General features: G+C 35.5%; 1 protein-coding gene across 2 annotated transcripts in view; it reads right to left on the bottom strand.

Annotated features, from left to right (window-relative positions):
* The window catches only part of LOC128246848 (voltage-gated potassium channel subunit beta-2-like), a 53,919-nt gene that overhangs the window by 5,335 nt on the left and 22,526 nt on the right, over positions 1–26,058 (bottom strand). For both annotated transcript variants that reach the window (XM_052965332.1, XM_052965334.1), the window contains 8 exons: positions 23,033–23,077; positions 18,599–18,642; positions 14,767–14,853; positions 14,053–14,138; positions 11,801–11,921; positions 11,380–11,474; positions 7,049–7,169; positions 974–1,062 (listed from right to left, as the gene is read on the bottom strand). In XM_052965332.1, coding sequence (XP_052821292.1) covers positions 974–1,062; positions 7,049–7,169; positions 11,380–11,474; positions 11,801–11,921; positions 14,053–14,138; positions 14,767–14,853; positions 18,599–18,642; positions 23,033–23,077 — 688 coding nt within the window. The remainder of the gene's footprint in view (positions 1–973; positions 1,063–7,048; positions 7,170–11,379; positions 11,475–11,800; positions 11,922–14,052; positions 14,139–14,766; positions 14,854–18,598; positions 18,643–23,032; positions 23,078–26,058) is intronic.

The following is a 26,058-nucleotide window of genomic DNA, read 5'->3' as shown; positions in this document are numbered from 1 at the left end:
TAATCATAGGCCCAAGTGCTGCTCTAATACATTTAATGGTATATTGCTTTCTGATATTAATCATTTGTTTTCATCTGCTTGAAAAGTACCCCAAAAAAGGCATTTTCAATGCCATGCTGTTGGGCTTGAAAAAGGCAAATATTTTTCTAGAAAACTACATATATTAAGTATATATCAACAACCTAAGTTTGACATTCCACCTTATCATGGTGAATCATTATAAAAGGTTTTTTGAAAATCCTATAATAAATGGTCAAGATACAGCAAAGACAAGGATCGTTTCAACCTCTGATCTTTAACCTTGTCCTTGACCTTTGAGAAACAGACCTGGGTCTTATGCACAGGCCACCAAATCATCATGGTGAGTATTTATGGCAATTTTTTTGAAAACCCTATTCTGCATGGTCAAGATACAGCATGGATATATTATGTATGGACAGACGCAAGCACATACATGGAACCGCCATTATAATAACTTTGCTCACTGCAAGTGGGCTCGACAATAAGAGAAAAGCCTAAGCTTAGCTGTTTTAATATGGCTGAAGTGAAGGCTTTAACAACACCAATTTGACATTTTCCCTCAGTTTATTCTATAAATCCTTTATTATCAAGAGTAATGCAATAGAATACCGTAAGGCATACATGAATAGCTTTGAATAGCTTGGACCTATTAATAATGTCCCCTAACAACACAGATCGGACATTTCCCCTTGGTTTACTCTATAACAAATCTCATTTCAAGAGTAATGCAATAGAATACCGTAAGGCATACATGAATAGCTTTGAATTGCTTGGACCTATTAATAATGTCCCCTAACAACACAAATCGGACATTTTCCCTTGGCTTACTCTATAACAAATCTCTTATCAAGAGTAATGCAAAAGCATGCAACACAGATTGGACATTTTCCTTCGGTTTACTCTATAAAAAACCTCTTATAAAGAGTAACTCAATCGAATAACCTAAGCATACCTGAATGGCCTGGATGTTTTCATAGAGCTGATCAACAGTGGAGGCCCCTAACAAAACACAGTGGACATTTTCATTCTTCAGACACCAAGCTGAAGAGAAACCAATTAACAATATGACTAATGTTAATGCCAACAATATCTCAAGGCAACGTGACCAGAGCACCAAAGGCATAATTTATTTATGCCATCAGAACTTAATTGGCTGATTGTTCAGAACTTTGTTAAAGTTAACAATGTAATTAACAACATTTTTGTTAACTTTTAAACAAGAACTATTGATAATGTTCTCATGTAACTAAATAAAAACAGTAGAGCTGAAAAACTTGTCTTTAATATTGTTAGATATACTAAACTTCCAAAGCAAGAAAGATTTAAAAGTTAACAATGATTGCATTAACAACATTGTTAACTTTAACAAAGTTCTTAGCACTCAGCCCAATTTTGAACTTTTTCAGTCAATTAAGGGTGCATAACTATACAATAATTATCGTGGTTCTTGCTTAACATTCATGCTTTGTCACTTGTTAACGTCACTTGTTAACACCTGCGAAATTATCTTGTTTGGTTTATGCGCTATGCAGAATGCTGAGAACAACATCAGGCTATCCCAACGGCAATACTTAAATAAAACTTTGTTTGGAAAAAAAACTAAAAACCTGCAAACTGTAAGGTCTCAGACCTGCAATTGTTTACCTCAATAAAAGGGAAGGTAAAGGTGGAAGAGTCCACATTTAATTAAAGAAAGCTGTTGTTACATAGGCTAGGTTAATACAAACTTATGAAAAAGCTTTGTAAAGAGCTATCCAGTTTTAGATGTTACCCAACTTTTATCAGATTTATTTTGCATAAACTCAATAAGGAAGATTTGGGAGACCTTTTTGTTAACATAAGAGTTCTTTTATTCTGAAATATTAAAAAATAAGAGTCTAATTTTCCAAAAAGTGTTTTTAATGTTAGCTGACTCAAGGTTGGAATTTTTGTTAAAATTTAATTCCAGGTAGAGGAATGTCTATATACGTGGGTAGAGGATATTAATATACATAGGTAGAGGAATGGTTATATATGTGGGTAGAGGAACGTTTATTTATGTAGGTAGAGGAATGTTAATATACTTGGGTAGAGGAATGTTAATATACATAGGTAGAGGAATGGTAATATACGTGGTTTGAGGATATTAATATACGTGGGTAGAGGAATGTCTATATACTTGGGTAGAGGAATGTTAATATACGTGGGTAGAGAAATGTTAATTTATGTGGGTAGAGGAATGTCTATATACTTGGGTAGAGGATATTAATATACATAGGTAGAGGAATGGTAATATACGTGGGTAGAGGAACGTTTACATATGTAGGTAGAGGAATGTCTATATACTTGGGTAGATCAATGTTAATTTACATAGGTGGAGGAATGGTAAAATATGTGGGTAGAGGATATTAATATACGTGGGTAGAGGAATGTCTGTATGCTTAGGTAGAGGATATTAATATACATAGGTAGAGTAAATATATACTTGGGTAGAGGAACATTTATATATGTAGGTAGAGGAATGTCTATATACTTGGGTAGAGGATATTGATATACATAGGTAGAGGAATGGTAATACAGGTTGGTAGAGGAACGTTAATATACATGGGTAGAGAAATGGTAATCTATATGGGAGAGAAACGTTAATTTACGTAGGTAGAGGAATGTTAATTTACATGGGTAGAGGAATGGTTATCTATGTGGGTAGAAGAATGGTAATCTATGTGGGTAGAGAAATGGTAATCTATGTGGGTAGAGGAATGTTAATATAATTATGTGGGTAGAGGAACGTTAATTTATGTATGTAGAGGAACGTTAATATACGTGGGTAGAGGAATGTTAATATAAGTATGTGGGTAGAGGAACGTTAATTTACGTAGGTAGAGGAATGTAAATATATATGGGTAGAGGAATGGTAATCAATGTGGGTAAAGGAATGGTAATACATGTGGGTAGAGAAATGGTAATATACATTGGTAGAGGAATGTAAATATATGTGGGTAGAGGAGTGTTAATATACATGGGTAGAGGAATGTTAATAAACTTTGGGTAAAGGAAAATTAATATACGTGGGTAGAGGATTGTTAATAAACGTGGGTAGAGGAATGATAATATACGTGGGTATAGGAATGTTTATAAACGTTCAATAGAGGAACGTTAATATATGTAGGTAGAGGAATGGTAATATACATGGTTTGAGAAATGTTGATATACGTTGGGTAGATGAAAGTAAATATATGTAGGTAGATTAATGTTAATATATATATGGGTAGAGGAATGTTAATAAACGTTGGGTAGAGGAGTGTTTATATACCTGGGTAGAGGAACGTTAATATATGTAGTTAGTGGAATGGTAATATATGTGGGTAGAAGAATGTTTATATAAATGGGTAGAGGAATGTTGATAACCGTGGGTAGAGGATTGTTAATATACCTTGGTAGAGGATTGTTAATATACGTAGGTAAAGGAATGTTTATATGTGAGTAGTAAGGAACATTTATAATGTGGGTAGAGGAATGGTAATCTATATGGGTAGAGGTAAGGTAATCTATATGGGTTGGTAATCTATGTGGGTAGAGGAATGGTAATCTATGTGGGCAGAGGAATGTTAATATACGTGGGTAGAGGAATGGTAATCTATGTGGGTAGAGCAATAAAAGAAAAAGATGCAAACTGCTAAGAGCAACACTCCTTAGTGTTATCAATTATGTAGTTACGTAAAAACATGTCTGCAAAAAAATAGTTAGGAATATGTTTATTATTTTATTTATTTATTATTATTGTTTCCAATTTTGTTTTATCAAATAATTATCATAATGATTTCATTTCTCCTTTATGACATTTCTATAATAGTTTAATTTTTAAATATTATCTAATTGATTGGTAATTATCATAAAAATGCTTTAGGCTGAGTAATATTTCCCCATCTTATCATCACATGTTTCGTACCTATAGCCTATAAGGAAGTCTCTGATTGCTTATCTGTTATCTTTTTATCTTAAATGTCACTTCAGAGCAATTCTCAATCAATTTGACTCCTACATTATGTATATAAACTGACCATTTTATACTGTCAGGGAGTTGAAATTTAAATATGAAACGAAGCAGATCTCTGCATGTTTTAAGGATCTCCGATAATTATTAAGCTATTTTGGACACTTTTAAATTATTAATAAGACTGGGACATTCGGATTACCATGTATGGTCAGGATTTCAAACCGTTGCTATAAAGTTATTGAATGTTGGATAACCATCACACTCAATAAAAGTGGAAAACTGTTTGGACTAGAGTTTTTCCATTAACGGCATCACGGTGGTTCTCCTACCTGTGACATATATAAATATTGACATCTAAATTCATAGCTCACATAAAAATGCCAATTTATGTTTATGTTTGGAGGGTATCCAGTCCTGGCTATTCAGACATGTCGGAGCTGTAGCTGCAGGCGTCGGTCGTCAAATACTTTGGAAAGTTGTGGCTACACACTAATACATTTATTGTAGTCACGGTCTCAGAACTCCAATATATATTTAAGAGCTGCGCCTATCATTGTCATGCGCCCTTTCGCAACAGCAGTGGACAGGCCAATTAGAAGATGTGTCACCAGCATAACAAAGGATACAAGTCATGACAGTGTATTTTGCATTAAATTTACAATTAATAGAATGTGTGAAAACTTTAAACAGTTCACTAGAGAAACCAAATTCAATGTGGTGAGAAAACAAAATTAAACAAACAAAAAGGCCAATTAACTGAAATTCAATTTAAGTTTATGCCAATTTTTACTCAATATTTTTATTCTAATTCATGAGCACAATTTGTTTCTTAATAATTTAACCACTGACAGTAAGTATGGAAAAGCCAAATCAAACTAAAAAAAATCCCAAACATTCGTTTGGAATTAAGCACCCAGAGCAGAGATATTTCAGGCCAGATAGTTTGAAATTCATCCCTGGATCCATTGCAACAAGGCTGCTGCAAGCATACTGAAGAGGGGACCCTGGGCAATCTACACCCATTGCTATGGTCATGCAATGAACCTGGCTGTTGGAGACACAATGCCTGGGTCAAAGACAATGCAGGACTCTTGAGGTGATGACTGTATCCATTCTGAGCAACCATTCAGATGACGCATCTTTTGACCAGTTTTGGGATGTCTTAGACAACAAGCTGGACACATTGGATGTAGGAGAACCTACAGCGCCAAAGGAGAGAGAATACGCTAAAGGGGTTTGAGGTCGGCCACCAAGCAGGTGAGTACCCTGCCATAGTGAAAGACTTGTATTGCCAGCACTACTTTGAGGCCTTCGACCTAATGACGTGTATTAACTGAAGACTAGACCTAGACCAACTGTTGTTCATGACCTTGTATCAGTGAGAGAATGCCGTGCTGCCAGCTTTGGAGTGTTTTAGGAGCAATATCATGATGTGCTATTCAAATTGAACTGCATTCATTATTTGTTTATTATGTGCTGTTCACATTGCACTTTATTTATAACAGTACATATGTACGAACTAAATGCATAAATGATACTGTTTTTATTAATGTCATACATAAAAAACTTAAATGAGATTGAAATCCCTTTAAACCTCTGTAAAAGTGCAGCAAATGGATACCCCTCTCACACCCTACTCTTTTGCAGCCCCAATGTTCATTGCTTTATGGCGTACCTGCTAATATAAACAACTGACAAAACTGTAAAAGGAACCAATATCCAGTTTTTGTAATCAAATAAACTTTTCTCAATTTTGTTATGCTTATGTTAATGTACTTGTCTAAGTTGAATAAAAATGCAATTAACATTATGGGTGACAAACAAGAACACTCTGAGGCTGAAATTCCTTTTTATGCTCACTGTTTTCTGGGGCTAACAAATTTGGAACTCAGTGTGGGGTAGACAGCTTTTGATTTACAAATTTTCTTGTCAAAATGTAATAAAAATTCAATTAACATTAAAGGCGACAAACAAGTAGCAAACTGTATATTCAGAAATTTCATTTGGGCTCACAGTTTTCTGTAGCTATAACTGGGAACTCAGTGGGGTAGACAGGATTTGAAAACACAGAAACTAAAGGTTTGGTATTCTCAGATTTGTCTTGCTAATACAAATGTACTTGTCAACATGTAATAAAAACACAATTAAAAATGACTGCAACAAATATGTAGCTTAAACAGTGAGGCTTAAACTCCCATTCTGGTTCACAAATTTTTATAGCTAACAAACTGGCGCCTCAGCAGCCTGCAGGATTTGAAGCGATTCACAGAAGGTAAATATATGGCATTTTGCTTTTGAAAGGCACACAAAATAGTTTATTAATATTGTAATGCCGGGTTTGTGTGGAATATGAGGGAGTATTTGATATGAAGGGAAGGGGGTGGGGAATGGTATTGAGGGGAGTATCCAAATTGAACATGTTTTCAGAAATATTTGTAAGATGTGATGGCTATGTAGGCAACATGAAATCATAAAAATCTAGGAGCATGTTATTTAAGAAGTGGAAGTAAAAAATGTTCCTAGTAACATTAGATAGAGAAGCAAATAAAAGTTTCGTTTTCATCAATAGTTGTGCGAGGACATACATTGGTATATATAAATGTGAATAAATGTTACTCATACCCAAGGCAAGCTACAAGAATGAACATCAAGACTTTCACTGCTACAATCTCCCCCTACCATGCAAGGTGAGTGATATACATGTATGTATACAAGAGCTCTGTAAAGAAAACGCCAATGACTCTGTTTTTACAGACTAACAAGGGGGCATTAAATGAAAAAAGTATTAACGCCAGAGTAATGGACTTTGCCACATATGTGAGCATTTTCTCTGGCAACTTGTGAACCAAGTTTCATTTGGTTATCTTAAGTTTCTTCAGTAATGGCCAAGGTCAAAGTTTTGCATGCACCAGACAACATCAACACAGAGGCTTTGACAATACAATGACTTTATGTATTCAATGTACGAACAAGCTTAAAATGTAATTGTCAATGGTAAATCTCCAGTAAAAAACTGTCTAAATTCTACAGAAAGCAAAATCTTTCACTAACCAATTGCAAGCTGCGAGAGGGAACACCCAATCTTTTCTGCAACCTCAGCGACCTCCCTCAGTTTTGATTGTTGTCTGCGTCCTTCCTCACTCAATATCTTATCTTTTAGCCAACTGTAGCCCTGAATCACAATGAATAGAGATGTGTTTGTTAGAAACAAAACATGAAACTTTCATGACAACCTCTGCTAATTCCCCACATTTTGTCTGCTACCTGGGTCCTCCCTCAATATCTCATTTTTCAGCCGACTGTAGCACTGGGGATGTATTCAATAAAAACTCTGATCAATCTTTTGATTGTCGGGTGCAATACCCGTGTCCCTACCTCTAAGGTCAAGGTCACACTTAGTGTTTATTCACAATGGAATGCTGCATATAAGGACATAGAGAATAGGTTGTCGTGTCCGGGCTGTAACTTTCCCTTGTATGGACAAAATTCAAAATAACTTGCTACATGTGTTCGACATACCAAGACAATGTGTTGCGTGCAAGAACCGTGTCCCTACCTCTAAGGTCAAGGTCACACTTAGGTGTTTATTCACAATGGAGTGCTGCATATAAGGATACAGAGTATTGGTTGTTATGTCAGGGCTGTAACTTTTTCTTGTATGGACAGATTTTAAAATTACTTGCCACCTGTGTTCGACATACCAAGACGACGTGTCACATGTAAGACCCATGTCCCTACCTCTAAGGTGAAAGATACACTTTGTGTTTATTCACAATGGAATGCTGAATATAAGGACATAAGAATGTAGGTTGTCAAGTATGGGTGGTATTTTTTTATGTTCAGAGGCAATTTAAAATAACTTGCCATATGTATTTGTTTGATCTTTAACTTAGTGTTTATTCACAATGGAGTGCTGCATATAAGGACATAGAGTATAGGTTGTCGTGTCCGGGTAGTAACTTTCCCTTGTATGGACAGATTTTAAAATCTCTTGCCACATGTGTTTCACATACCAAGGTGACATGTCGCGTGCAAGACCCATGTCCCTACCTCTTAGGTCAAGGTCACACTTAAGTGTTTATTCACAATGAAGTGCTGCATATAAGGACATAGAGTATAAGTTGTCGTGTCCAAGCTGTAACTTTCCCTTGTATGGACAGATTTTAAAATGACTTGCCACATGTGTTCCACATACCAAGACGACGTGTCGCGTGCAAGACCCGTGTCCCTACCTCTAAGGTCAAGGTCACACTTAGGTGTTTATTCACAACGGAGTGCTGCATATAAGGACATAGAGTATAGGTTGTCGTGTCCGGGCTGTAACTTTCCTTTGTATGGACAGATTTTAAAATAACTTGCCACATGTGTTCCACATAACAAGACGACTATTGAAAGATTGAACTTAAATTTCAGATAAAAACTAGAGCTATCACTGAAGGTGATTAATACCCCCGAATGCTCCGGACAAGAAAAAGTAACAAATGGCAGTAACTCTGTAATTGGCTAAAATAGAATTGCAGTTCCTGTACTCTGCACTCCCTTTCATTATGATCTATCACTGTATGAAGTTTTATTAAATTCCATCCAATAGTTTTCAAGTTATGCTCCGGACAAGAAAAAGTAACAAAGGGCGGTTACTCTGTAATTAGCTGAAATAGAATGGCGGTTCCTGTACACTGCACTCCCTCTCATTATGATCTATCACTGTATGAAGTTTTATTAAATTCCATCCAATAGTTTTCAAGTTATGCTCCGGACAAGAAAAAGTAACAAAGGGCAGTAACTATGTAATTGGCTGAAATAGAATTGCGGTTCCTGTACGCTGCACTCCCTCTCATTATGATCTATCACTGTATGAAACTTTTATCAAATTCCATCCAATAGTTTTCAAGTTATGCTCCGGACAAGAAAAAGTAACAAAGGGCAGTAACTCTGTAATTAGCTGAAATAGAATTGCAGTTCCTGTACATTGCACTCCCTCTCATTATGATCTATCACTGTATGAAGTTTTATTAAATTCCATCCAATAGTTTTCAAGTTATGCTCCGGACAAGAAAAAAGTTACAAAGGGCAGTAACTCTGTAATAAGCTGAAACAGAGTTATGATTCTTGTGCACTGCACTTCCTCTCATTGTGCTTTACTATTGTATTAAGTGTTAATAAATTCCATCTAGTACTTTGCAAGTTGATGTCTGGAAAAATATTTGTCAGCAAAAAAACAAATAAAGAGCAATAACTCAGTAATTAGCTAAAGTAGAGTTATGGTTCTTGAACACTGCACTTCCTCTCATTGTGCTTTACCATTGTATGAAGTTCCAATGAATCCCATCCAGTACTTTTCAAGTTATACTTCGGACAAAAAAAAGTAACAAAGGGCAATAACTCAGTAATAAGCAAGAATAGAGTTATGGTTATTGTACACTGCACTTCCTCTCATTATGTTCTATCATTGTATGAAGTTTAATCCAATTCCATCCAGTAGTTTTTAAGTTATGCTCCGGACAAGGTAAATTGCAACGGACTGACCGACAAACCGATGGACGGACGGACGGACCGACCGACCACAGGGTGACTCCAATATACCCCCTTCAAACTTCGTTTGTCGGGGGTATAAAAAGTGTTTTGATTGGCCTGTATATTTAGCTGACCAACAGGCTGAAATAAATAACTGAGGCATGTCTAAGGATAACATCAATATTGAATAATGGCCCTGATTCACTTTGAATAAGGAATCGTACATTAGAAAGAGAATATTCAAACTTTCCTGAAACCTCCCTCAGTATTATCTTCTGTCCGAGTCCTAACTTCCTCAATGTCTTGTCTTTAAGAATTGAGGCCAAACCCAATTGATTCTATATTAAGCATCATTTAGCTAGTATGTTTGGAGTCTTTGAAACCAAAAACAACAACAGTTATTGAAAATAAAAAAATTGTAAAGAAAACTGCATTTTGATGCAAATTTTACAAGAGCCATCATAGGCAGAGTTCCCACTCACGTAAAATATTACGTTAATCACGCAAAAAATATAAAAATCACGCATACATTTTTCACCATGTATGAGATCGCGCGCATCCGAAAATCATGGGGGCAAATATTAATTTTGTTTGAATCCCACACCGCGTTCTAAAAATAGAAATGACAAATACTATCTAGTCCCATCAATTGGCTAAACCGCAGATTCTGCTCGGCGACGTCATTACAATGTAGACGGGTTATAACTTTTTATGCCTGGCGAAATAAATGATAAGCATCAAAACATTGCAACTAATCTACACACAAGAATTTCATCTACATCCAAAATAACAAGCGGGGGTCTGGTCAAAAATGTTAAAAACAGGATGACAATTGACTATTACATGAAACATCATGGGACAGACTTGGATGAAGTCATCCAAAGGGCAGTTCAGAAATGTAACCTGTAGACAATAGACTTTGATTGACATGGATTGAAATAGTTGTTAAGTTGTAACTTCAATACAACACAGTTAACTTTAATGATCGAAACAAAAAGAAGAATATAATTTGTGTATAAATATATAGAGATAAAAACATATTTTTTGCATCAATATCTTTTGTGCCCTTTTAAGCTTGATATTGGATTGCTTTTTCTAGCGCTGCCCAAAGAGGCTGAATTACAATGAGCCTCTTTTTCCCTCTCACAACATTTTTTCTCTCACGACATTTGTTCGCTTTTTCCTGTATGGTCGATAGGTTTAGAAATTGAAAGCTGACACTAAACACAGAACCAATTTGGTCATTCTGAGCTCCTCGGCCATTTTTTCAAAAACAACCTCGGATGTATGCCGGTACATCTGTTGAAGTAGTCCGTATTTTTTTTAATAAAAGCATTAATTAAATGTAGTGTTTAAGAGTTGTATTCATTGCTCTCAGTTTAAATTGATTGCCAGTGAAGTGTATTATTGCAAACATAATTACGATTCCCAAGAGTTAAGTCATAAATTTCAACTACTAAATAAGATTACTACGCGATCTATTTGCAGCGGACTTAAACGTACCACTTTTTAAGTATGTAAACCGTCCATATACATCCGAGGTTGTTTTTGAAAAAATGGCCGAGGAGTTCCGAAGGCCAATTTGGTATAGCCTCATTCATAACCCTGGATCACAAAAGTATACTGATTATTTTTAAACAAGAAACACCATATTGTTGTTTTGCAGTTGAAAAAGGGGCATAATGCAACAATTATTAAAGCCTGGGTTATGGGCTTTGCTTAACATGTGTGTATTGACTCTGGCAACATGCTTACTAAGTTTAAGTTGAACATATTAAATGTGTTTTTTTTACTTACTTTTTTTAAATTATGGCCAAGATTTAAGTTTTTGCAAGTTTATTGATTCCATCTCCCAGCCATATACATACTTTTAGTGCAGCCCTGGAGTATATGGGGATTCCATCATCATACTTTCCTGTCAGGATGCCACTTGCCAATGGTGACCAGATCAATGTACCAATGCCTGAAATACATAAAAGTTGTGATAGACTTATGTTTTTGTTTTATTTTTCACCAATTTCATATCTGTCAGGCATTTACTCACCAGTTGTGTGATAGAGATCAGACATTTTTGTGATAAATTTACTCACTTTTCATTGATATTTCAAATGCCTTATTTGTGTTAGCTTCACTCAACTTTGTGATAGGCATTCCACTCATCTATTTCTGAGAGTTCAGGCATTTTTCTCACCTTTTTTCAAATTTTGTGATATTTTCCTCATCCTCACATCTTTTGTGACATTATTACTCACCAATTTTGTGATACTTTTCATTGATATTATTACTCACCAATTTTGTGATAGAGTTCAGGCATCTGTAGTTCAACTTTCTCCCTCTGGAACAGGTGATATTCTGTCTGTTCTGCCACTGGGGGAATCAAGTTGAACTGCCGGGCCACTGAGTATGCCTCCTGTTTAAAAATAGAATATAATTATTATTTTTTTAAATCACACAAACACATTATGTTTGTTAAAACATTTTGTTACAAAGCATGTCAGCATTACAAATTCATCCGTAGATAAATAAACAATGACTGAAAGAAATGGTCTTCAAAGCCATACACTATTTAATGACCGCACATCCTTTAGCAGACAGATTTTCATTCTTCCTTAAAGAAGGAAACCCATCCTGCAACAGTACAGATTAAAAGAGCCAATTCCCACACAAATTGTCTAGGTCTGTTTTATTTCCAATGCATTACATTGGTAATGCTAGTGTTAATCACATAGGTAATGTTTGTATTTATCACATAGGTAATGCTAGTGTTAATCACATAGGTAACGCTTTCGTTAATCACATGGGTAATGCTAGTGTTAATCACATAGGTAATGCTTGCTTTAATCATATGGGTAATGCTTGCATTAATCACATAGGTAATGCTTGCTTTAATCATATGGGTAATGCTTGCATTAATCACATAGGTAATGCTTGCATTAATCACATAGGTAATGCTTGCTTTAACCCTTTAGCGCATGTATACGAGATAGGCCGACATAGCTCATTACCAGATGTATACGCATTTGGCCGACCGTATCCATTACTGGATGTAAACGCATGGCCCGCATATTTCAATAGGGTCATTTCAATATTTCAATTTTGCATCTTTCTTTTTGTAAACAATATCCCGGATGTTTATAAAATTAAAGTTTAACCTTTTGTGTATTGATTTTCCCTTGAAAATATCGTCTGCTAAATTGAGAAGGTGTTTATACTCCCAATCGCAGGTGTGATATCCCATTGTGACGTAATAAGACCACGAGCTAAGTACTGTATGGAATTTCCCCCAAATTCATTGATGCGTAAATCATTAAATATATTACGTCAGTTCAGTTTACCATTAAAATCAATTGAGATTATATTTACTTAAAGGTAATATTTTGTTTACAAACAAAAGAAACAATTAGTAAATGAGAAAATAATGGGTAAATTTTCTGTGAAGCTTATATAATGTCCATCATAGTTTTGGCTGTAAAATAGGTCATGTGCAAGCGTTTTGTTTGATCTAGATCTTTTTATTCATACCGGAAAATCATTTATCGGCTTTCTTTTTTTGTAAACAATTTTATGAGGGGGTAATAAAGTTAAACAGACACCTTGGACTGGATCTCTCAGCTGGATGACACCGGATATTCCTGACATATTTCTGTTTATTAATACACAAGAACATAAATTGTCGGCTTTTTAATCCAGATGGGTCTTTTTTATGATAGGGGTAATAAAAATTAGATCGATCCCAGCATTTTATTACCCTTTGATTTAATGCAATTATGACATTTCAAAGAAATGTTACAAATCCATCTTGAAAATACATTCACAGCTGAAATAAAATAATTTAATATTTCATCATTGACACCATTTATTAGATAATTTAATTATCTATAAAAAATGAATTCACATAAAAAAGATTTGGACACAATTATTTGGAGTAACATTGATTTTAAGGTCATACTGCTGTATTCATTTTCTCATTTTCAAATATCCAGAAAAGTACCTATGCAGATAAGGACTGCTTATCAGTAAGATGGCTATTGACTGGGATGTGTAATCTGGCCACTTGTCTATGTGTTAAAGGGTTAATCATATGGGTAATGCTTGCATTAATCACATAGGTAATGCTTGCTTTAATCATATGGGTAATGCTTGCATTAATCACATAGGTAATGCTTGCATTAATCACATAGGTAATGCTTGCTTTAATCATATGGGTAATGCTTGCATTAATCACATAGGTAATGCTTGCATTAATCACATAGGTAATGCTTGCATTAATCATATGGGTAATGCTTGCATTAATCACATAGTTAATGCTTGCTTTAACCGCATGGGTAATGCTAGTGTTAATCATATAGGTAATGCTTGTGTTAATCACATGGGTAATGCTAGTGTTAATCACATAGGTAATGCTTGCTTAAATCATATGGGTAATGCTAGTGTTTATCAAATGGGTATAATGCTTGTATTTATTTCGAACCTTAACATGAATATATACATAATTATTATACAAACATGATTTTTAAAATATATAATGATTATAGACATACCATGATTTCTGTTGGTGACCATCTGGAGGTACCCCAATACATTGCCCAGCCCTGGTTTATAACATGGGTAAATGCTCGCACAGTCTCTGAAACAAACAGTAATTATATTTTATGGGATATATTGCTGAGTTAGTTTTGTCTTCTATAATTATTTTAATGAGTATATTAAGTATAGAGAAATTAAATAGTGACATGATTAAACTCGGGGCCCAGATATCACAAAAATGCTTTTAGGTCAAATCTTAATCTCAATCCTGACTCATTTTATAACATGTTATAATCTTATTATTATTGTTTTGGCACTTCTTGAAGGGCATTCTGTCATAGATTATATGGATTAAAAACTTAAGTCAAGATTCAACTGAAAAATATTCTACAGCTCAAATGTAATCAAGTACACTGCATTGTGTTTTTTTAACAAATTATGTAATTAAGTATATTTTTTCTCGCTAGAATTAAACATTCTATGAGAAAATGTGTTTTTAATAAGAGAAATAAAATCAGATTTTTAATCATACTAATGATACATACTTAAATGTTGTAAAATGAGTCGAGACTGAGATTGTGATTTGCTTTAAGAATTTTTGTGATATTGGAGCTTGGACTAAATGGATTCAATAAAAAATACTTTTTAAAAAAGCAGATTACTATAGAGGGTGTTCAGAGTCTTATTAAAGTGTCATTTTAATTCAAACAAGACTGTGAGGCACATACCTTCCATCGGGGTGTGTATGTCTGGCTTATTCGCAAACACAATGTCAACATAGTCTAACTGTAGTCTCTCCAGCGAGCCCTTCAAACCTAGAAAACAAACATTTTCAATCACCTGGCCCCAATAATCTCTAAAGCTAGCCCTTCAAACCATAAAAAAACAAACATTTTTAATCACCTGGCCCCAATAATCTCTCAAGCTAGCCCTTCAAACCTAAAAACCAACATTTTCAATCACCTGGCCCCAATAATCTCTCATGCTAGCCCTTCAAACCTAAAAAAACAACATTTTCAATCACCTGGCCCCAATAATCTCTCAAGCTAGCCCTTCAAACCTAAAAAAACAACATTTTCAATCACCTGGCCCCAATAATCTCTCATGCTAGCCCTTCAAACCTAAAAATCCAACATTTTCAATCACCTGGCCCAAATAATCTCTCAAGCTAGCCCTTCAAACCTAAAAAAACAACATTTTCAATCACCTGGCCCCAATAATCTCTCAAGCTAGCCCTTCAAACCTAAAACAAGAGATGTTTGTCAAACATTATGCCCCCCCTGAGCGCCATGTTGTCAGGATTATATGGACAATTGAATGAAATATGCATGGACCGAAATGACAGCTGATTTGTTGCTGTTTTAAGATTATGACCATTAAAGTGTGAGGATAAAGTGTGTTATGACCGTCATGACCTTTGACTCTATGAACTCAAAATCCAGAGTCATCAGCTGGTCAACAGAAACCTAAATGTCAAGTTTGAGGGCCATGGGTGCAGGCATTGTCAAGTTATCACAAGACAAGTTTTTTTCATTCAAGGTCACTGTGACCTTGACCTTTGACCCGATGACCCCTTAAATCATAAGGGTTCATCTACAAGTCAGGTTATTGTGACATTGACCTTGGCCTGATGTCCCCCAAAGTCGATAGGGGTCATCTACTGGGCAGGCCCAACCTTCATGTCAAGTTTGATGACCATAGGTCAAAGAATTGTCGAGTTTGCTTTCAAGGTCACTGTGACCTTGACCTTTGACCCCTAAAATCAATAGGGGTTATCTACTGGTCAGGCCCAACCTCCATGTCAAGTTTGAGGGCCATGGGTGCAGGCATTGTTGAGTTATCACTTGGACAACCTTTTATCATTCAAGGTCACTGTGACCTTGTTGGCTCAATGACCCCTAAAATTAATAGGGACAATCTTCTGGCCAGGCTCAACCTCCAAATCAAGTTTGAGGGCCATGGGTGCAGCCATTGTCAAGTTATCACTCGGATAACCTTTTACCATTCCAGGTCACTGTGACCTTGACCTTTGGCCCAATGACCCCTTAAATCAATAGGGACCATCTTCTGGCCAGGCCCAACCTCCAAGTCAAGTTTGAGGGCCTTGGGTGCAGGCATTTTCGAGTTATCACTCGGACAACCTTTTACCATTCCAGGTCACTGTGACCTTGACCTTTGGCCAGATGACCCCCAAAAACCATAGGGGTCATCTCCTGGTCAGGCCAATTCTCCAAGTCAAGTTTGAGGGCCATGGGTGCAGGCATTGTTGAGTTATCAATCGGACAACCTTTTACCATTCAAGGTCACTGTGACCTTGACCTTTGGCCCAATGACCCCCAAAAACAATAGGGGTCATCTACTGGTCAGGCCCAACCTCCAAGTCAAGTTTGAGGGCCATGGGTGCAGGCATTGTTGAGTTATCACTCGAACAACCTTTTACCATTCAAGGTCACTGTGACCTTGACCTTTGACCCATTGAGCCCAAAAAACAATAGGGGTCAGCTACTGGTCAGGCCCAACCTCCAAGTCAAGTTTGAGGGCCATGGGTGCAGGCATTGTCACGTTATCACTCGGACAACCTTTTACCATTCAAGGTCACTGTGACCTTGACCTTTGGCCTGATGACCCCCAAAAACAATAGGAGTCATCTACTGGTCAGGCCCAACCTCCATGTCAAGTTTGAGGGCCATGGGTGCAGGCATTGTTGAGTTATCACTCGGACAAGCTTTAAAATTATTTTACCATTAAAAGTCACTGTGACCTTGACCTTTGACCCGATGACCCCCAAAATCAATAGGGGTCATCTACTGGTCAGGCCCAACCTTCATGTGAAGTTTGATGACCATACGTCCAGGAATTGTTGAGTTATCACTCGGACAAGCTTTGGTCTACCGACGGACCGACCGACATACCGACATGCCTGTGCAAAGCAATATACCCCTCTTCTTCGAAGGGGGGCATAAAAATCATTTTAAGTAAAGAAAAAAAACAAAGACAGCTAATCATTTGAAAAAAATCAATAGGGTTCATCTGCTGGTCATGACCAATAAGCCTACCTAGTATGAGGTCCCTGGGTCAAAGCGTTCTCAAGTTATTGATCGGAAACCGTTTTTCATGTTAAGGTCACACTGACCTTGACCTTTGACCCACTGACCTCAAAATCAATAGGGTTCATCTGCTGGTCATGACCAATACACCTACCAAGTATGAGGTTCCTGGGTCAAAGCGTTCTCAAGTTATTGATCGGAAACCGTTTTTCATGTAAAGGTCACACTGACCTTGACCTTTGACCCACTGACCTCAAAATCAATAGGGTTCATCTGCTGGTGATGACCAATACACATACCAAGTATGAGGTCCCTCGGTCAAAGCGTTCTCAAGTTATTGATCGGAAACCATTTGGTATTCCGACCGACCGACAGACAGACCGACCGACCGACCGACCGACCGACCGACATGTGCAAAACAATATACCCCACTTTTTTCAAAAGGGGGCATAAAAACAACATTTTCAATCACCTGGCCCCAATAATCTCTCATGCTAGCCCTTCAAACCGAAAAAACCAACATTTTCAATCACCTGGCCCCAATAATCTCTCATGCTAGCCCTTCAAACCGAAAAAACCAACATTTTCAATCACCTGGCCCCAATTATCTCTCAAGCTAGCCATTCAAACCTAAAAAAACAACATTTTCAATCACCTGGCCCCAATAATCTCTCATGCTAGCCCTTCAAACCTAAAAAACCAACATTTTCAATCACCTGGCCCCAATAATCTCTCATGCTAGCCCTTCAAACCTAAAAAAACAACATTTTCAATCACCTGGCCCCAATAATCTCTCATGCTTGCCCTTCAAACTGAAAAAAACAACATTTTCAATCACCTGGCCCCAATAATCTCTCATGCTAGCCCTTCAAACCTAAAAAACCAACATTTTCAATCACCTGGCCCCAATAATCTCTCAAGCTAGCCATTCAAACCTAAAAAAACAACATTTTTAATCACCTGGCCCCAATAGTCTCCATCGAGCCCTCCAAATCAAGAAAACTAACATTTTTATTCATCTGGCCCTAAAAGTCTCTCTAGCTAGCCCTTCAAATCTTAAACAACAATACTTTTAATCACATGGCCCAGATTTCTTGAAATTTATTTTAAGAAGAACAGGTTTAAGCACCATATTTCATTTTGTAAATTTCTTTCCTAAACCTTCTTTATAAACAAAACTTGTTCTTTCTCAGATTTCCTCAGCAAAATCAAGGATAATTGTAGCCAACTGAATTCTATTCCATGAAATCTGATTTATTTAGTGTTGTATTATTTTCAACTAACTTGCTTAATTTAAAGCCATAAGATTTTCCATGAATTTTCCATCATCAATCATCATCATCATCAACATCATGGTCATCGTCATCATCATCATTATCATCATCATCAATTATGTAAAGGTTACATACTTTTAAAATGAAAATTACAAAGTGATTAAGAATTACAATAAGCTTAATTTCAAAGACAACATTTTTGTGAAGTATAATTTCAGCCACCGATTCCAACAAATTACCTTCAATGATGTGCTTCCTCGACAACCCTTTTTCTGTCTCTGCTCTAGAAAGTACAGAAAACAACAATGGGCAGTATGAAATCAACAAGAACACTACAGGGGAATATCAAAGCCTGTTCTATTTTCTCTGTCTGTCATCGGATATAACTCTATAGATACCTTCTAGCTATAATTTTGAGTCTTAGTACACGAGTCATGCATGCATATATCCATTATAAAAATGTGTTTCAAAAATACACCGGTATTATTTTTTAAAAACTGAACTGTTTCCAAGTTTGGTAAACAAACGCTATATCTTTTGTGAACCTTTTAACAGATCATTTCAAGCTCTACCAGAAATTGAAAATCCCCAAATTGTTCTCAGATTTTGATATTTTTATTATTTATAGGTATATATGGTTTAAGCGTGCTTTTCTGTCTTTAAGTATACATGGTTAAATATCATAAAGTGTGCAGTCCTGTCTTTAGGTATATATGGTTCAACGCTTAAGAAAGTGTGCTTGTCTGAATAGGTTCAACTTAAAGAGCAAAAAAAAATTGCTTTCCTGTCTTTATGTATACATCAGGTTGAATGTTATATAAAGTGTGCTTAAGTATATATGGTTCAAGGTAATAGAAAGTGTGTTTTCCTGTCTCAAAGTATATATGGTTCAAGGTAATAGAAAGTGTGTTTTCCTGTCTCAAAGTAAATATGGTTCAAGGTAGTAGAAAGTGTGCTTTCCTGTTTCAAAGGATATATGGTTCAAGGTAATAGAAAGTGTGCTCTCCAGTCTTTTCAAAGTATATATGGTTCAAGGTAGTAGAAAGTGTGCTCTCCTGTCTTTTAAAAGTATATATGGTTCAAGGTAGTAGAAAGTGTGCTCTTCTGTCTTCTTAAAAGTATATATGGTTCAAGGTAATAGAAAGTGTGCTCTCCTGTCTTCTCAAAGTATATATGGTTCAAGGTAATAGAAAGTGTGCTCTCCTGTCTTCTCAAAGTATATATGGTTCAAGGTAATAAAAAGTGTGCTCTCCTTCTTTCTCAAAGTATATATGGTTCAAGGTAATAGAAAGTGTGCTTTCCTGTCTTCTCAAAGTATATATGGTTCAAGATAATAGAAAGTGTGCTCTCCTGTCTTCTCAAAGTATATATGGTTCAAGGTAGTAGAAAGTGTGCTTTCCTGTCTTTCTCGAAGTATATATGGTTCAAGGTAATAGAAAGTGTGCTCTCCTGTCTTCTCAAAGTATATATGGTTCAAGGTAGTAGAAAGTGTGCTCTTCTGTCTTCTTAAAAGTATATATGGTTCAAGGTAATAGAAAGTGTGCTCTCCTGTCTTCTCAAAGTATATATGGTTCAAGGTAATAGAAAGTGTGCTCTCCTGTCTTCTCAAAGTATATATGGTTCAAGGTAATAGAAAGTGTGCTCTCCTTCTTTCTCAAAGTATATATGGTTCAAGGTAATAGAAAGTGTGCTTTCCTGTCTTCTCAAAGTATATATGGTTCAAGATAATAGAAAGTGTGCTCTCCTGTCTTCAAAAAGTATATATGGTTCAAGGTAGTAGAAAGTGTGCTCTCCTGTCTTCTCAAAGTATATATGGTTCAAGGTAGTAGAAAGTGTGCTCTCCTGTCTTTTCAAAGTATATATGGTTCAAGGTAATAGAAAGTGTGCTCTCCCATCTTCTCAAAGTATATATGGTTCAGGGTAGCAGAAAGTGTGTTTTCCTGTTTCAAAGTATATATGGTTCAAGGTAATAGAACGTGTGCTCTCCTTCTTTCTCAAAGTATATATGGTTCAAGGTAATAGAAATTTGCTCTCCTGTATTCTCAAAGTATATATGGTTCAAGGTAATAGAAATTTGCTCTCCTGTATTCTCAAAGTATATATGGTTCAAGGTAAGTGTCCTATAAATAAAATGGTTCAATGATATAGAAAGTTTCCTTTCTATATATAAACAAAATGTTTCAATGATACAGAAAGTGTCATTTAAGTATATTTGGTTCAACGTTATAGAATTAACTTTCCTGCCATCAGGTTATATGGTTTAACGTTATAGAAAGTGAGCTTTATTCCTGTCTATATATGGTATGGCTTACCTACCCTATTATACTAATGTATAGGACACACTTTTTAACCCCAGATTTTTGTCTAAAAAATTGCCTTCGTCCTTTCTATGCTAATAGGATTTTTTATCAGTTTGTCTCAAGTCCATTTCAGGCCAAAAATGTCGGACCGGGGTACAGACCCGGTAATGGTAAGTACATGTACAGTGCCCACCAAAGAGAACAAGTGACATAGGTAAAATCAAGCAAGTTAACACATGCATAAATATGTTGAATGTTTACTTTAAAATGATATACTGAGAAATAAATTGGAAAAAAACAAGAGTGTTTACTTTTTCATAAAAGGGACATTACTCACAAAAACTTGATGTGAGTCAAGTGCTTTAACTAGATTGAGTTATAACGGCAACGGAAAATCCGGATATAAGGTAAATATCAGTTAAACTTTGTTAAAGATTTTAACGTATCGATATCATATAAAATATTGTATTGCATATTACTGTTTTAAAATAATAAAGGAATGTGCATAACGCAAAGTAGCATTATTGTCACTATCGAAGCTTTTCAAAAGTGCGAAGGTGTGAAAAACACCCGCTGCCTACAGTCATTAGAAAAACATCAATATAACAAACTATTGCGAAGGAACAGTTGTTTGTTTGCACTTTACCACGTGTTTTAATACTTAGCTGAGGGTGTTGACATTTTTAGAACATTCATACATACTTTAAGAGTTTTATCATTGTTGTTTACAATACACCATCAGACGATGACGAAGGCGAATTGGAGAAAAGCGTCATCAGTTCGACTGTTGTTTATTAACTGTGTTACTGTTACTTTGTGTGCGCATTTTGTCTAATGTATAAATTTACATGAAATAATTAAAGAAGCACACATTAATTAACTATAAAATTTAATATCGCATGGTTTATAGTGACCTTTGCCATTTTCACGATCCCAAAAAATAAATCGTCAAAACAAATATGGAGGATACTGGACTTAACAAAATATGTTAAATCACCGAAATATGAAGATAATTACTGAAATACACAAGAAAATTTATTGTTTTGAATTTAATATATGTTATTAATGCCTCACCAACTAGAATTTTCAGCTCCGATTTTGACATTTGTCCACTGCTTCCTATCTTATGTATTAAGGATTTTTACCCGTTTTCTCACCATTTTCCTTGGCTGCGTCCTATCTATGCTAGCATCCTATACATAGGAAACTGTAGTATAATACAGTTTCCTAAGAATTTTTTTTAAGAATGGACTGGCATTTCATAGAAAAAAGTGTCGATATTAAACTGATATAAGACTATAATAATGTATACATCAATGACTGATTATCATAAGGCCAAACAGACCTCCAGTGGTAAATTTCAAATGCAAAAACAATAATAAAACAAGCATTTTCAGTGAAAAGATATCCCCCGCCAACGATGGCTTGTTTGTGCTTGATGGCTTGTTTGTGCTTGAAGGTTAAAAAAAATCTCAGAAAGAATAAGATAAGCACGTTGGTTTTACTGAGAAACGGCTGCAAACAATGATTTTTTAATAAATCAAGGGCAATAACTCTGAGGAAAATTGACCAATCCAAAAGAAAAATAGACAGGCATCATCACAGTATGTTGGTTCTTATTTATTCCAAGTGTCATGAAATTCTACCAGCTAGTTGCATAGAAAAGGCTGCAAACATGGATCTTTTAATGAATCAAGGGCAAATAACTCATATAGAAATTACACAATCCAAAATATAAATAAACAGGCATCATCGCAGTATGTTGGTTCATATGTATTTCAAGTTTCAATAATTTCTACCAACTAGTTACTGAGAAATGGCTGTAATTTTTTTTTTCAAAAAAATCAAGGGCAATAACTCCAAGTACAATTGAACAATCCAAAAAAAAATGAACAGGCATAATCCCAGTATAGTAATTCATATTTATTTTAAGTTTCATGAAATTCTGCCAGCTAGTGACTGAGAAATGGCTGTGAATGTGCATTTTTCAAAAAATCAAGGGCAATAACTCCAAGGACAATTGACCAATCAATTTTTTTTTTGACGGGCATCATTCCAGTATAGTGGTTCATATTCATTTTAAGTTTCATGAAATTATACCGGCTAGTTACTGAGAAAACGCAGGTGACGGAAGGAAGGACGGACGGAAGGACGGACGGAAGGAAAGACGGACGGACAACGCCATTTCAATATCCCCCTCCCTATTTCATAGGCGGGGGATAATAACAACGGTTCATGGATAGGAACTGGCCTTTCAGGCAGAAAACAAAAGACCTTTCTAAAAATGTCACTGGCCATAAGACAAACTCTGAACACACTATCCAGTGTAAGAGCACTCAAAACTAAGGCATAATTTTAATGAAAAGGACTTACTTTCCACCCCAGTATATCTTAGACGACACAATGTAGCTGGAACGCCTAAAATAGAAAACAATATGTAATTAATTGCTCCTAATTTATTGATATGTATGCCACATAGTCTTAATACACTCTTATAAGAATCTTTTAAAGACTATTAATATAGAAGTAGGTCCTATTTTTTATGCCGCCAGCCAGGTATCAATCTCGGACCCAGTATTCATAAAAGATATAAAGTCATTTCTTAGCTTAGAGCTGCACTCTCACAGATATACCATTTTTACCACTTTTTTTATTTTTTGTGTTGAAAAGAGCAAATTTTTGCGTGAATATCTGCAAACCAATGATATAAGATTGCTGAAAAAGATCAGATCGCAGATTTTCATATTTCCGTTCGAAAATTAAAGTTTTATGGCTTAAACTGTTACTAACAGTTTAAGAAAAATGCATAAAACATGTCTTAAATATAAAAATCTGTGATCTAATTTTTTGTCAGCCGTCTTATATTTATAACTGGTTTCCATTGATTTTTGCAAAAATTGGCTCGTTCCAAGACAAAAAATAAAAAAGTTGTCAAAATCTGTGAGAGTGTAGCTTTAAGTCAATTTCCTATTTTTTACATAGTCCAATGAAAAGAAAAGCATATTTTGAATCAAATCATAAATAAAGTATTCAAATATTATGAAGTTATTACATCATTTGATAAGTGAGATACTTTATGTAAGAAGTTGACTTAAGTTTGGAAATGACTTTAGATGCTTTATAAATACCACCCCTGGACTCCCTGCTTGCAAGTCAGGTGCTCTACCAAATGAGCTAACTGGGCCAGTTAACTTGTATACTTCCTGACCTAGTTTAAGAAACAAAGAAACATGAAAAATATGTGACATTATTGGCAATATCTTCTCACATTCATAAATTAAATTCACAGTTTGAACAAATAAGGCCGTCTTACGCAGGACACACTCCAGGACTCCCCATTTCAGTAATTCAACTGTAACAATAGACATTATAACAGAACAATGATAATTTCACAGTTGCTTTGGAGAAATTTTACCAACTGAGATTATTAAACAATTGCGACACACTAATACCAAATCAACCAAACTGAAACTACGTGGGAAACCTAAATTGCTAATGATAAATTATCATCTACCAAACAATCACTCCTCTGTATCTATGTGTGGAATTTCAATTCACTCTTCCACCTGTTGCACATCATCTTCCCTTTCACAAGTAGAACAATATTTCAATGTTATGCATTTAACAATTCACAGAACATGTGTTACATGCAGCACATGTATGAATTGAAAAATGTCAAAGGGACAAGTCACCAGATGGTCCCCAAATCAGCAAAAACAGTATTTCCTCAAAACAAGCATAGAATTGTCAAAATGAGCATGTATCATACCTTACATGATTATACCTACGCTATTTTTGTACACAATGATATTAATTTTATTTAAGTTTTAAACCATTTTCTTTTTCTTGTAATTGTATCCTCTGGTGTCTAGTCCCTTTAAAAACAAACAATACCTTCACAATATCCAAATATGTCAACATAGACATGCCAGGTGTCATCCACTACACACTCATGCATTATCTTTTTGATATTTGTTGTTTACAATATTGGCTGTGTGTAACCTGATACTGCTCCACTGCATAAACTTTTTTTTTGCCTTTGGCCAGAAGAGTTCTACACACCCTCTTAAACTGTAATTTTGACATATTTTTAACAAGGGCAAGGGAGAGTAAAACATTAACCAACTGCTAAATATAAAACAAGGTTGTCTCTCTGTATTTTTGGGGGATAATTTTAAGGGCCATGATCCAGTCATGCATCAGCAGATCTGGCTTGATTTCTAAAGGAACTGAGCTCTCATGGATATTAAACTATTGTACAAGTTTCATTGAGATACAATCGCTGAAGACTGTATTGCATTCACAAGCAATTGTATACAGATGCACAGATGTATACATATGAAGAAGACTGCACCATCGCATAAGCTCTTTCAGCCTTTGGCCAGTAAAGCTCAAAATGAATTCAAAGTTGAGGAAAAAAATCTAAATTGCAACGTTTATACAGATTATGATTATTGAAGTAGCAACTATAATGAGAGTAGACTTTTATTAAAACAGGCCACTGCCTTTTCTTCGGTTCTTATAATCATCTTTTAACCATACTGGTTGACGGTACATTTCCGAACAGGGCACAAATCCCGAACACCAGCTAAAACACACATTTATTTACCGTGATCGATTATTCGATGATCTAGATCAATACAAAGGCTTGCCTTGGTCACACTTGCGAAATTTCATCTTGTTTTGTTGAGTATTTTTCTAAAAAATGACATTCAATGTTTATACGCTTTAAGATCAAAATGTAGCACACGGGGGAATGACGTCAGAGGTCCCACGTGCATCTTCAGGTTTTGCATATTTGTTGGCCTACATTCAAGATATTTATATATAGAAATCACGCTTTACATTTGAAATGCATGTTTTGAAAAACATCGGAACAATAAATAACTTTGCAGCTAAGTGTTTATTTAATATAGCATACTTATTAATTATAATTGTATGACCATGTATTTTCGCTTCCCAAGTGTTCAGTCTTTGTGCCCTCCATAGCATAAATTTAAGTGTGATTTACTGTTTATAAAATGAACGATTTTCGACATAAAACTGATGAGATCTGTACTTTGACAGATGTTGTCACATTAACCAAAGATGTTTCGTACGCAATTTTAACTTACTACAACAAAAACTCTCCAAGATAATTTTGAAAAACCTGAAAAAGTGTTCGGATTTGTGGCCTTAGCCAGTAAGGTCATCTTTTAACCATATTTGTGCATAATATCTTAGACATGCTGAGGTACTCAATTCTGATATGCTTTTCTCAGATAGTATGGAATATGTCTGATTGAAGTGTTCCTTTGAATGATTAAGTTGAAGACATGATTAGGGGATGACATTTTCAAAGTCAAAAATAGTTTAGGTAGACTAACATGCAAATATCAACAAATGATGCATGCTCAAAT

Source organism: Mya arenaria, chromosome 9, assembly GCF_026914265.1.
Source record: "Mya arenaria isolate MELC-2E11 chromosome 9, ASM2691426v1".
In the NCBI taxonomy this organism is placed as follows: Eukaryota; Metazoa; Mollusca; class Bivalvia; order Myida; family Myidae; genus Mya; species Mya arenaria.
Note: the sequence above shows the minus strand (reverse complement) of the source record. Positions and strands in the feature narration are given on the sequence as shown.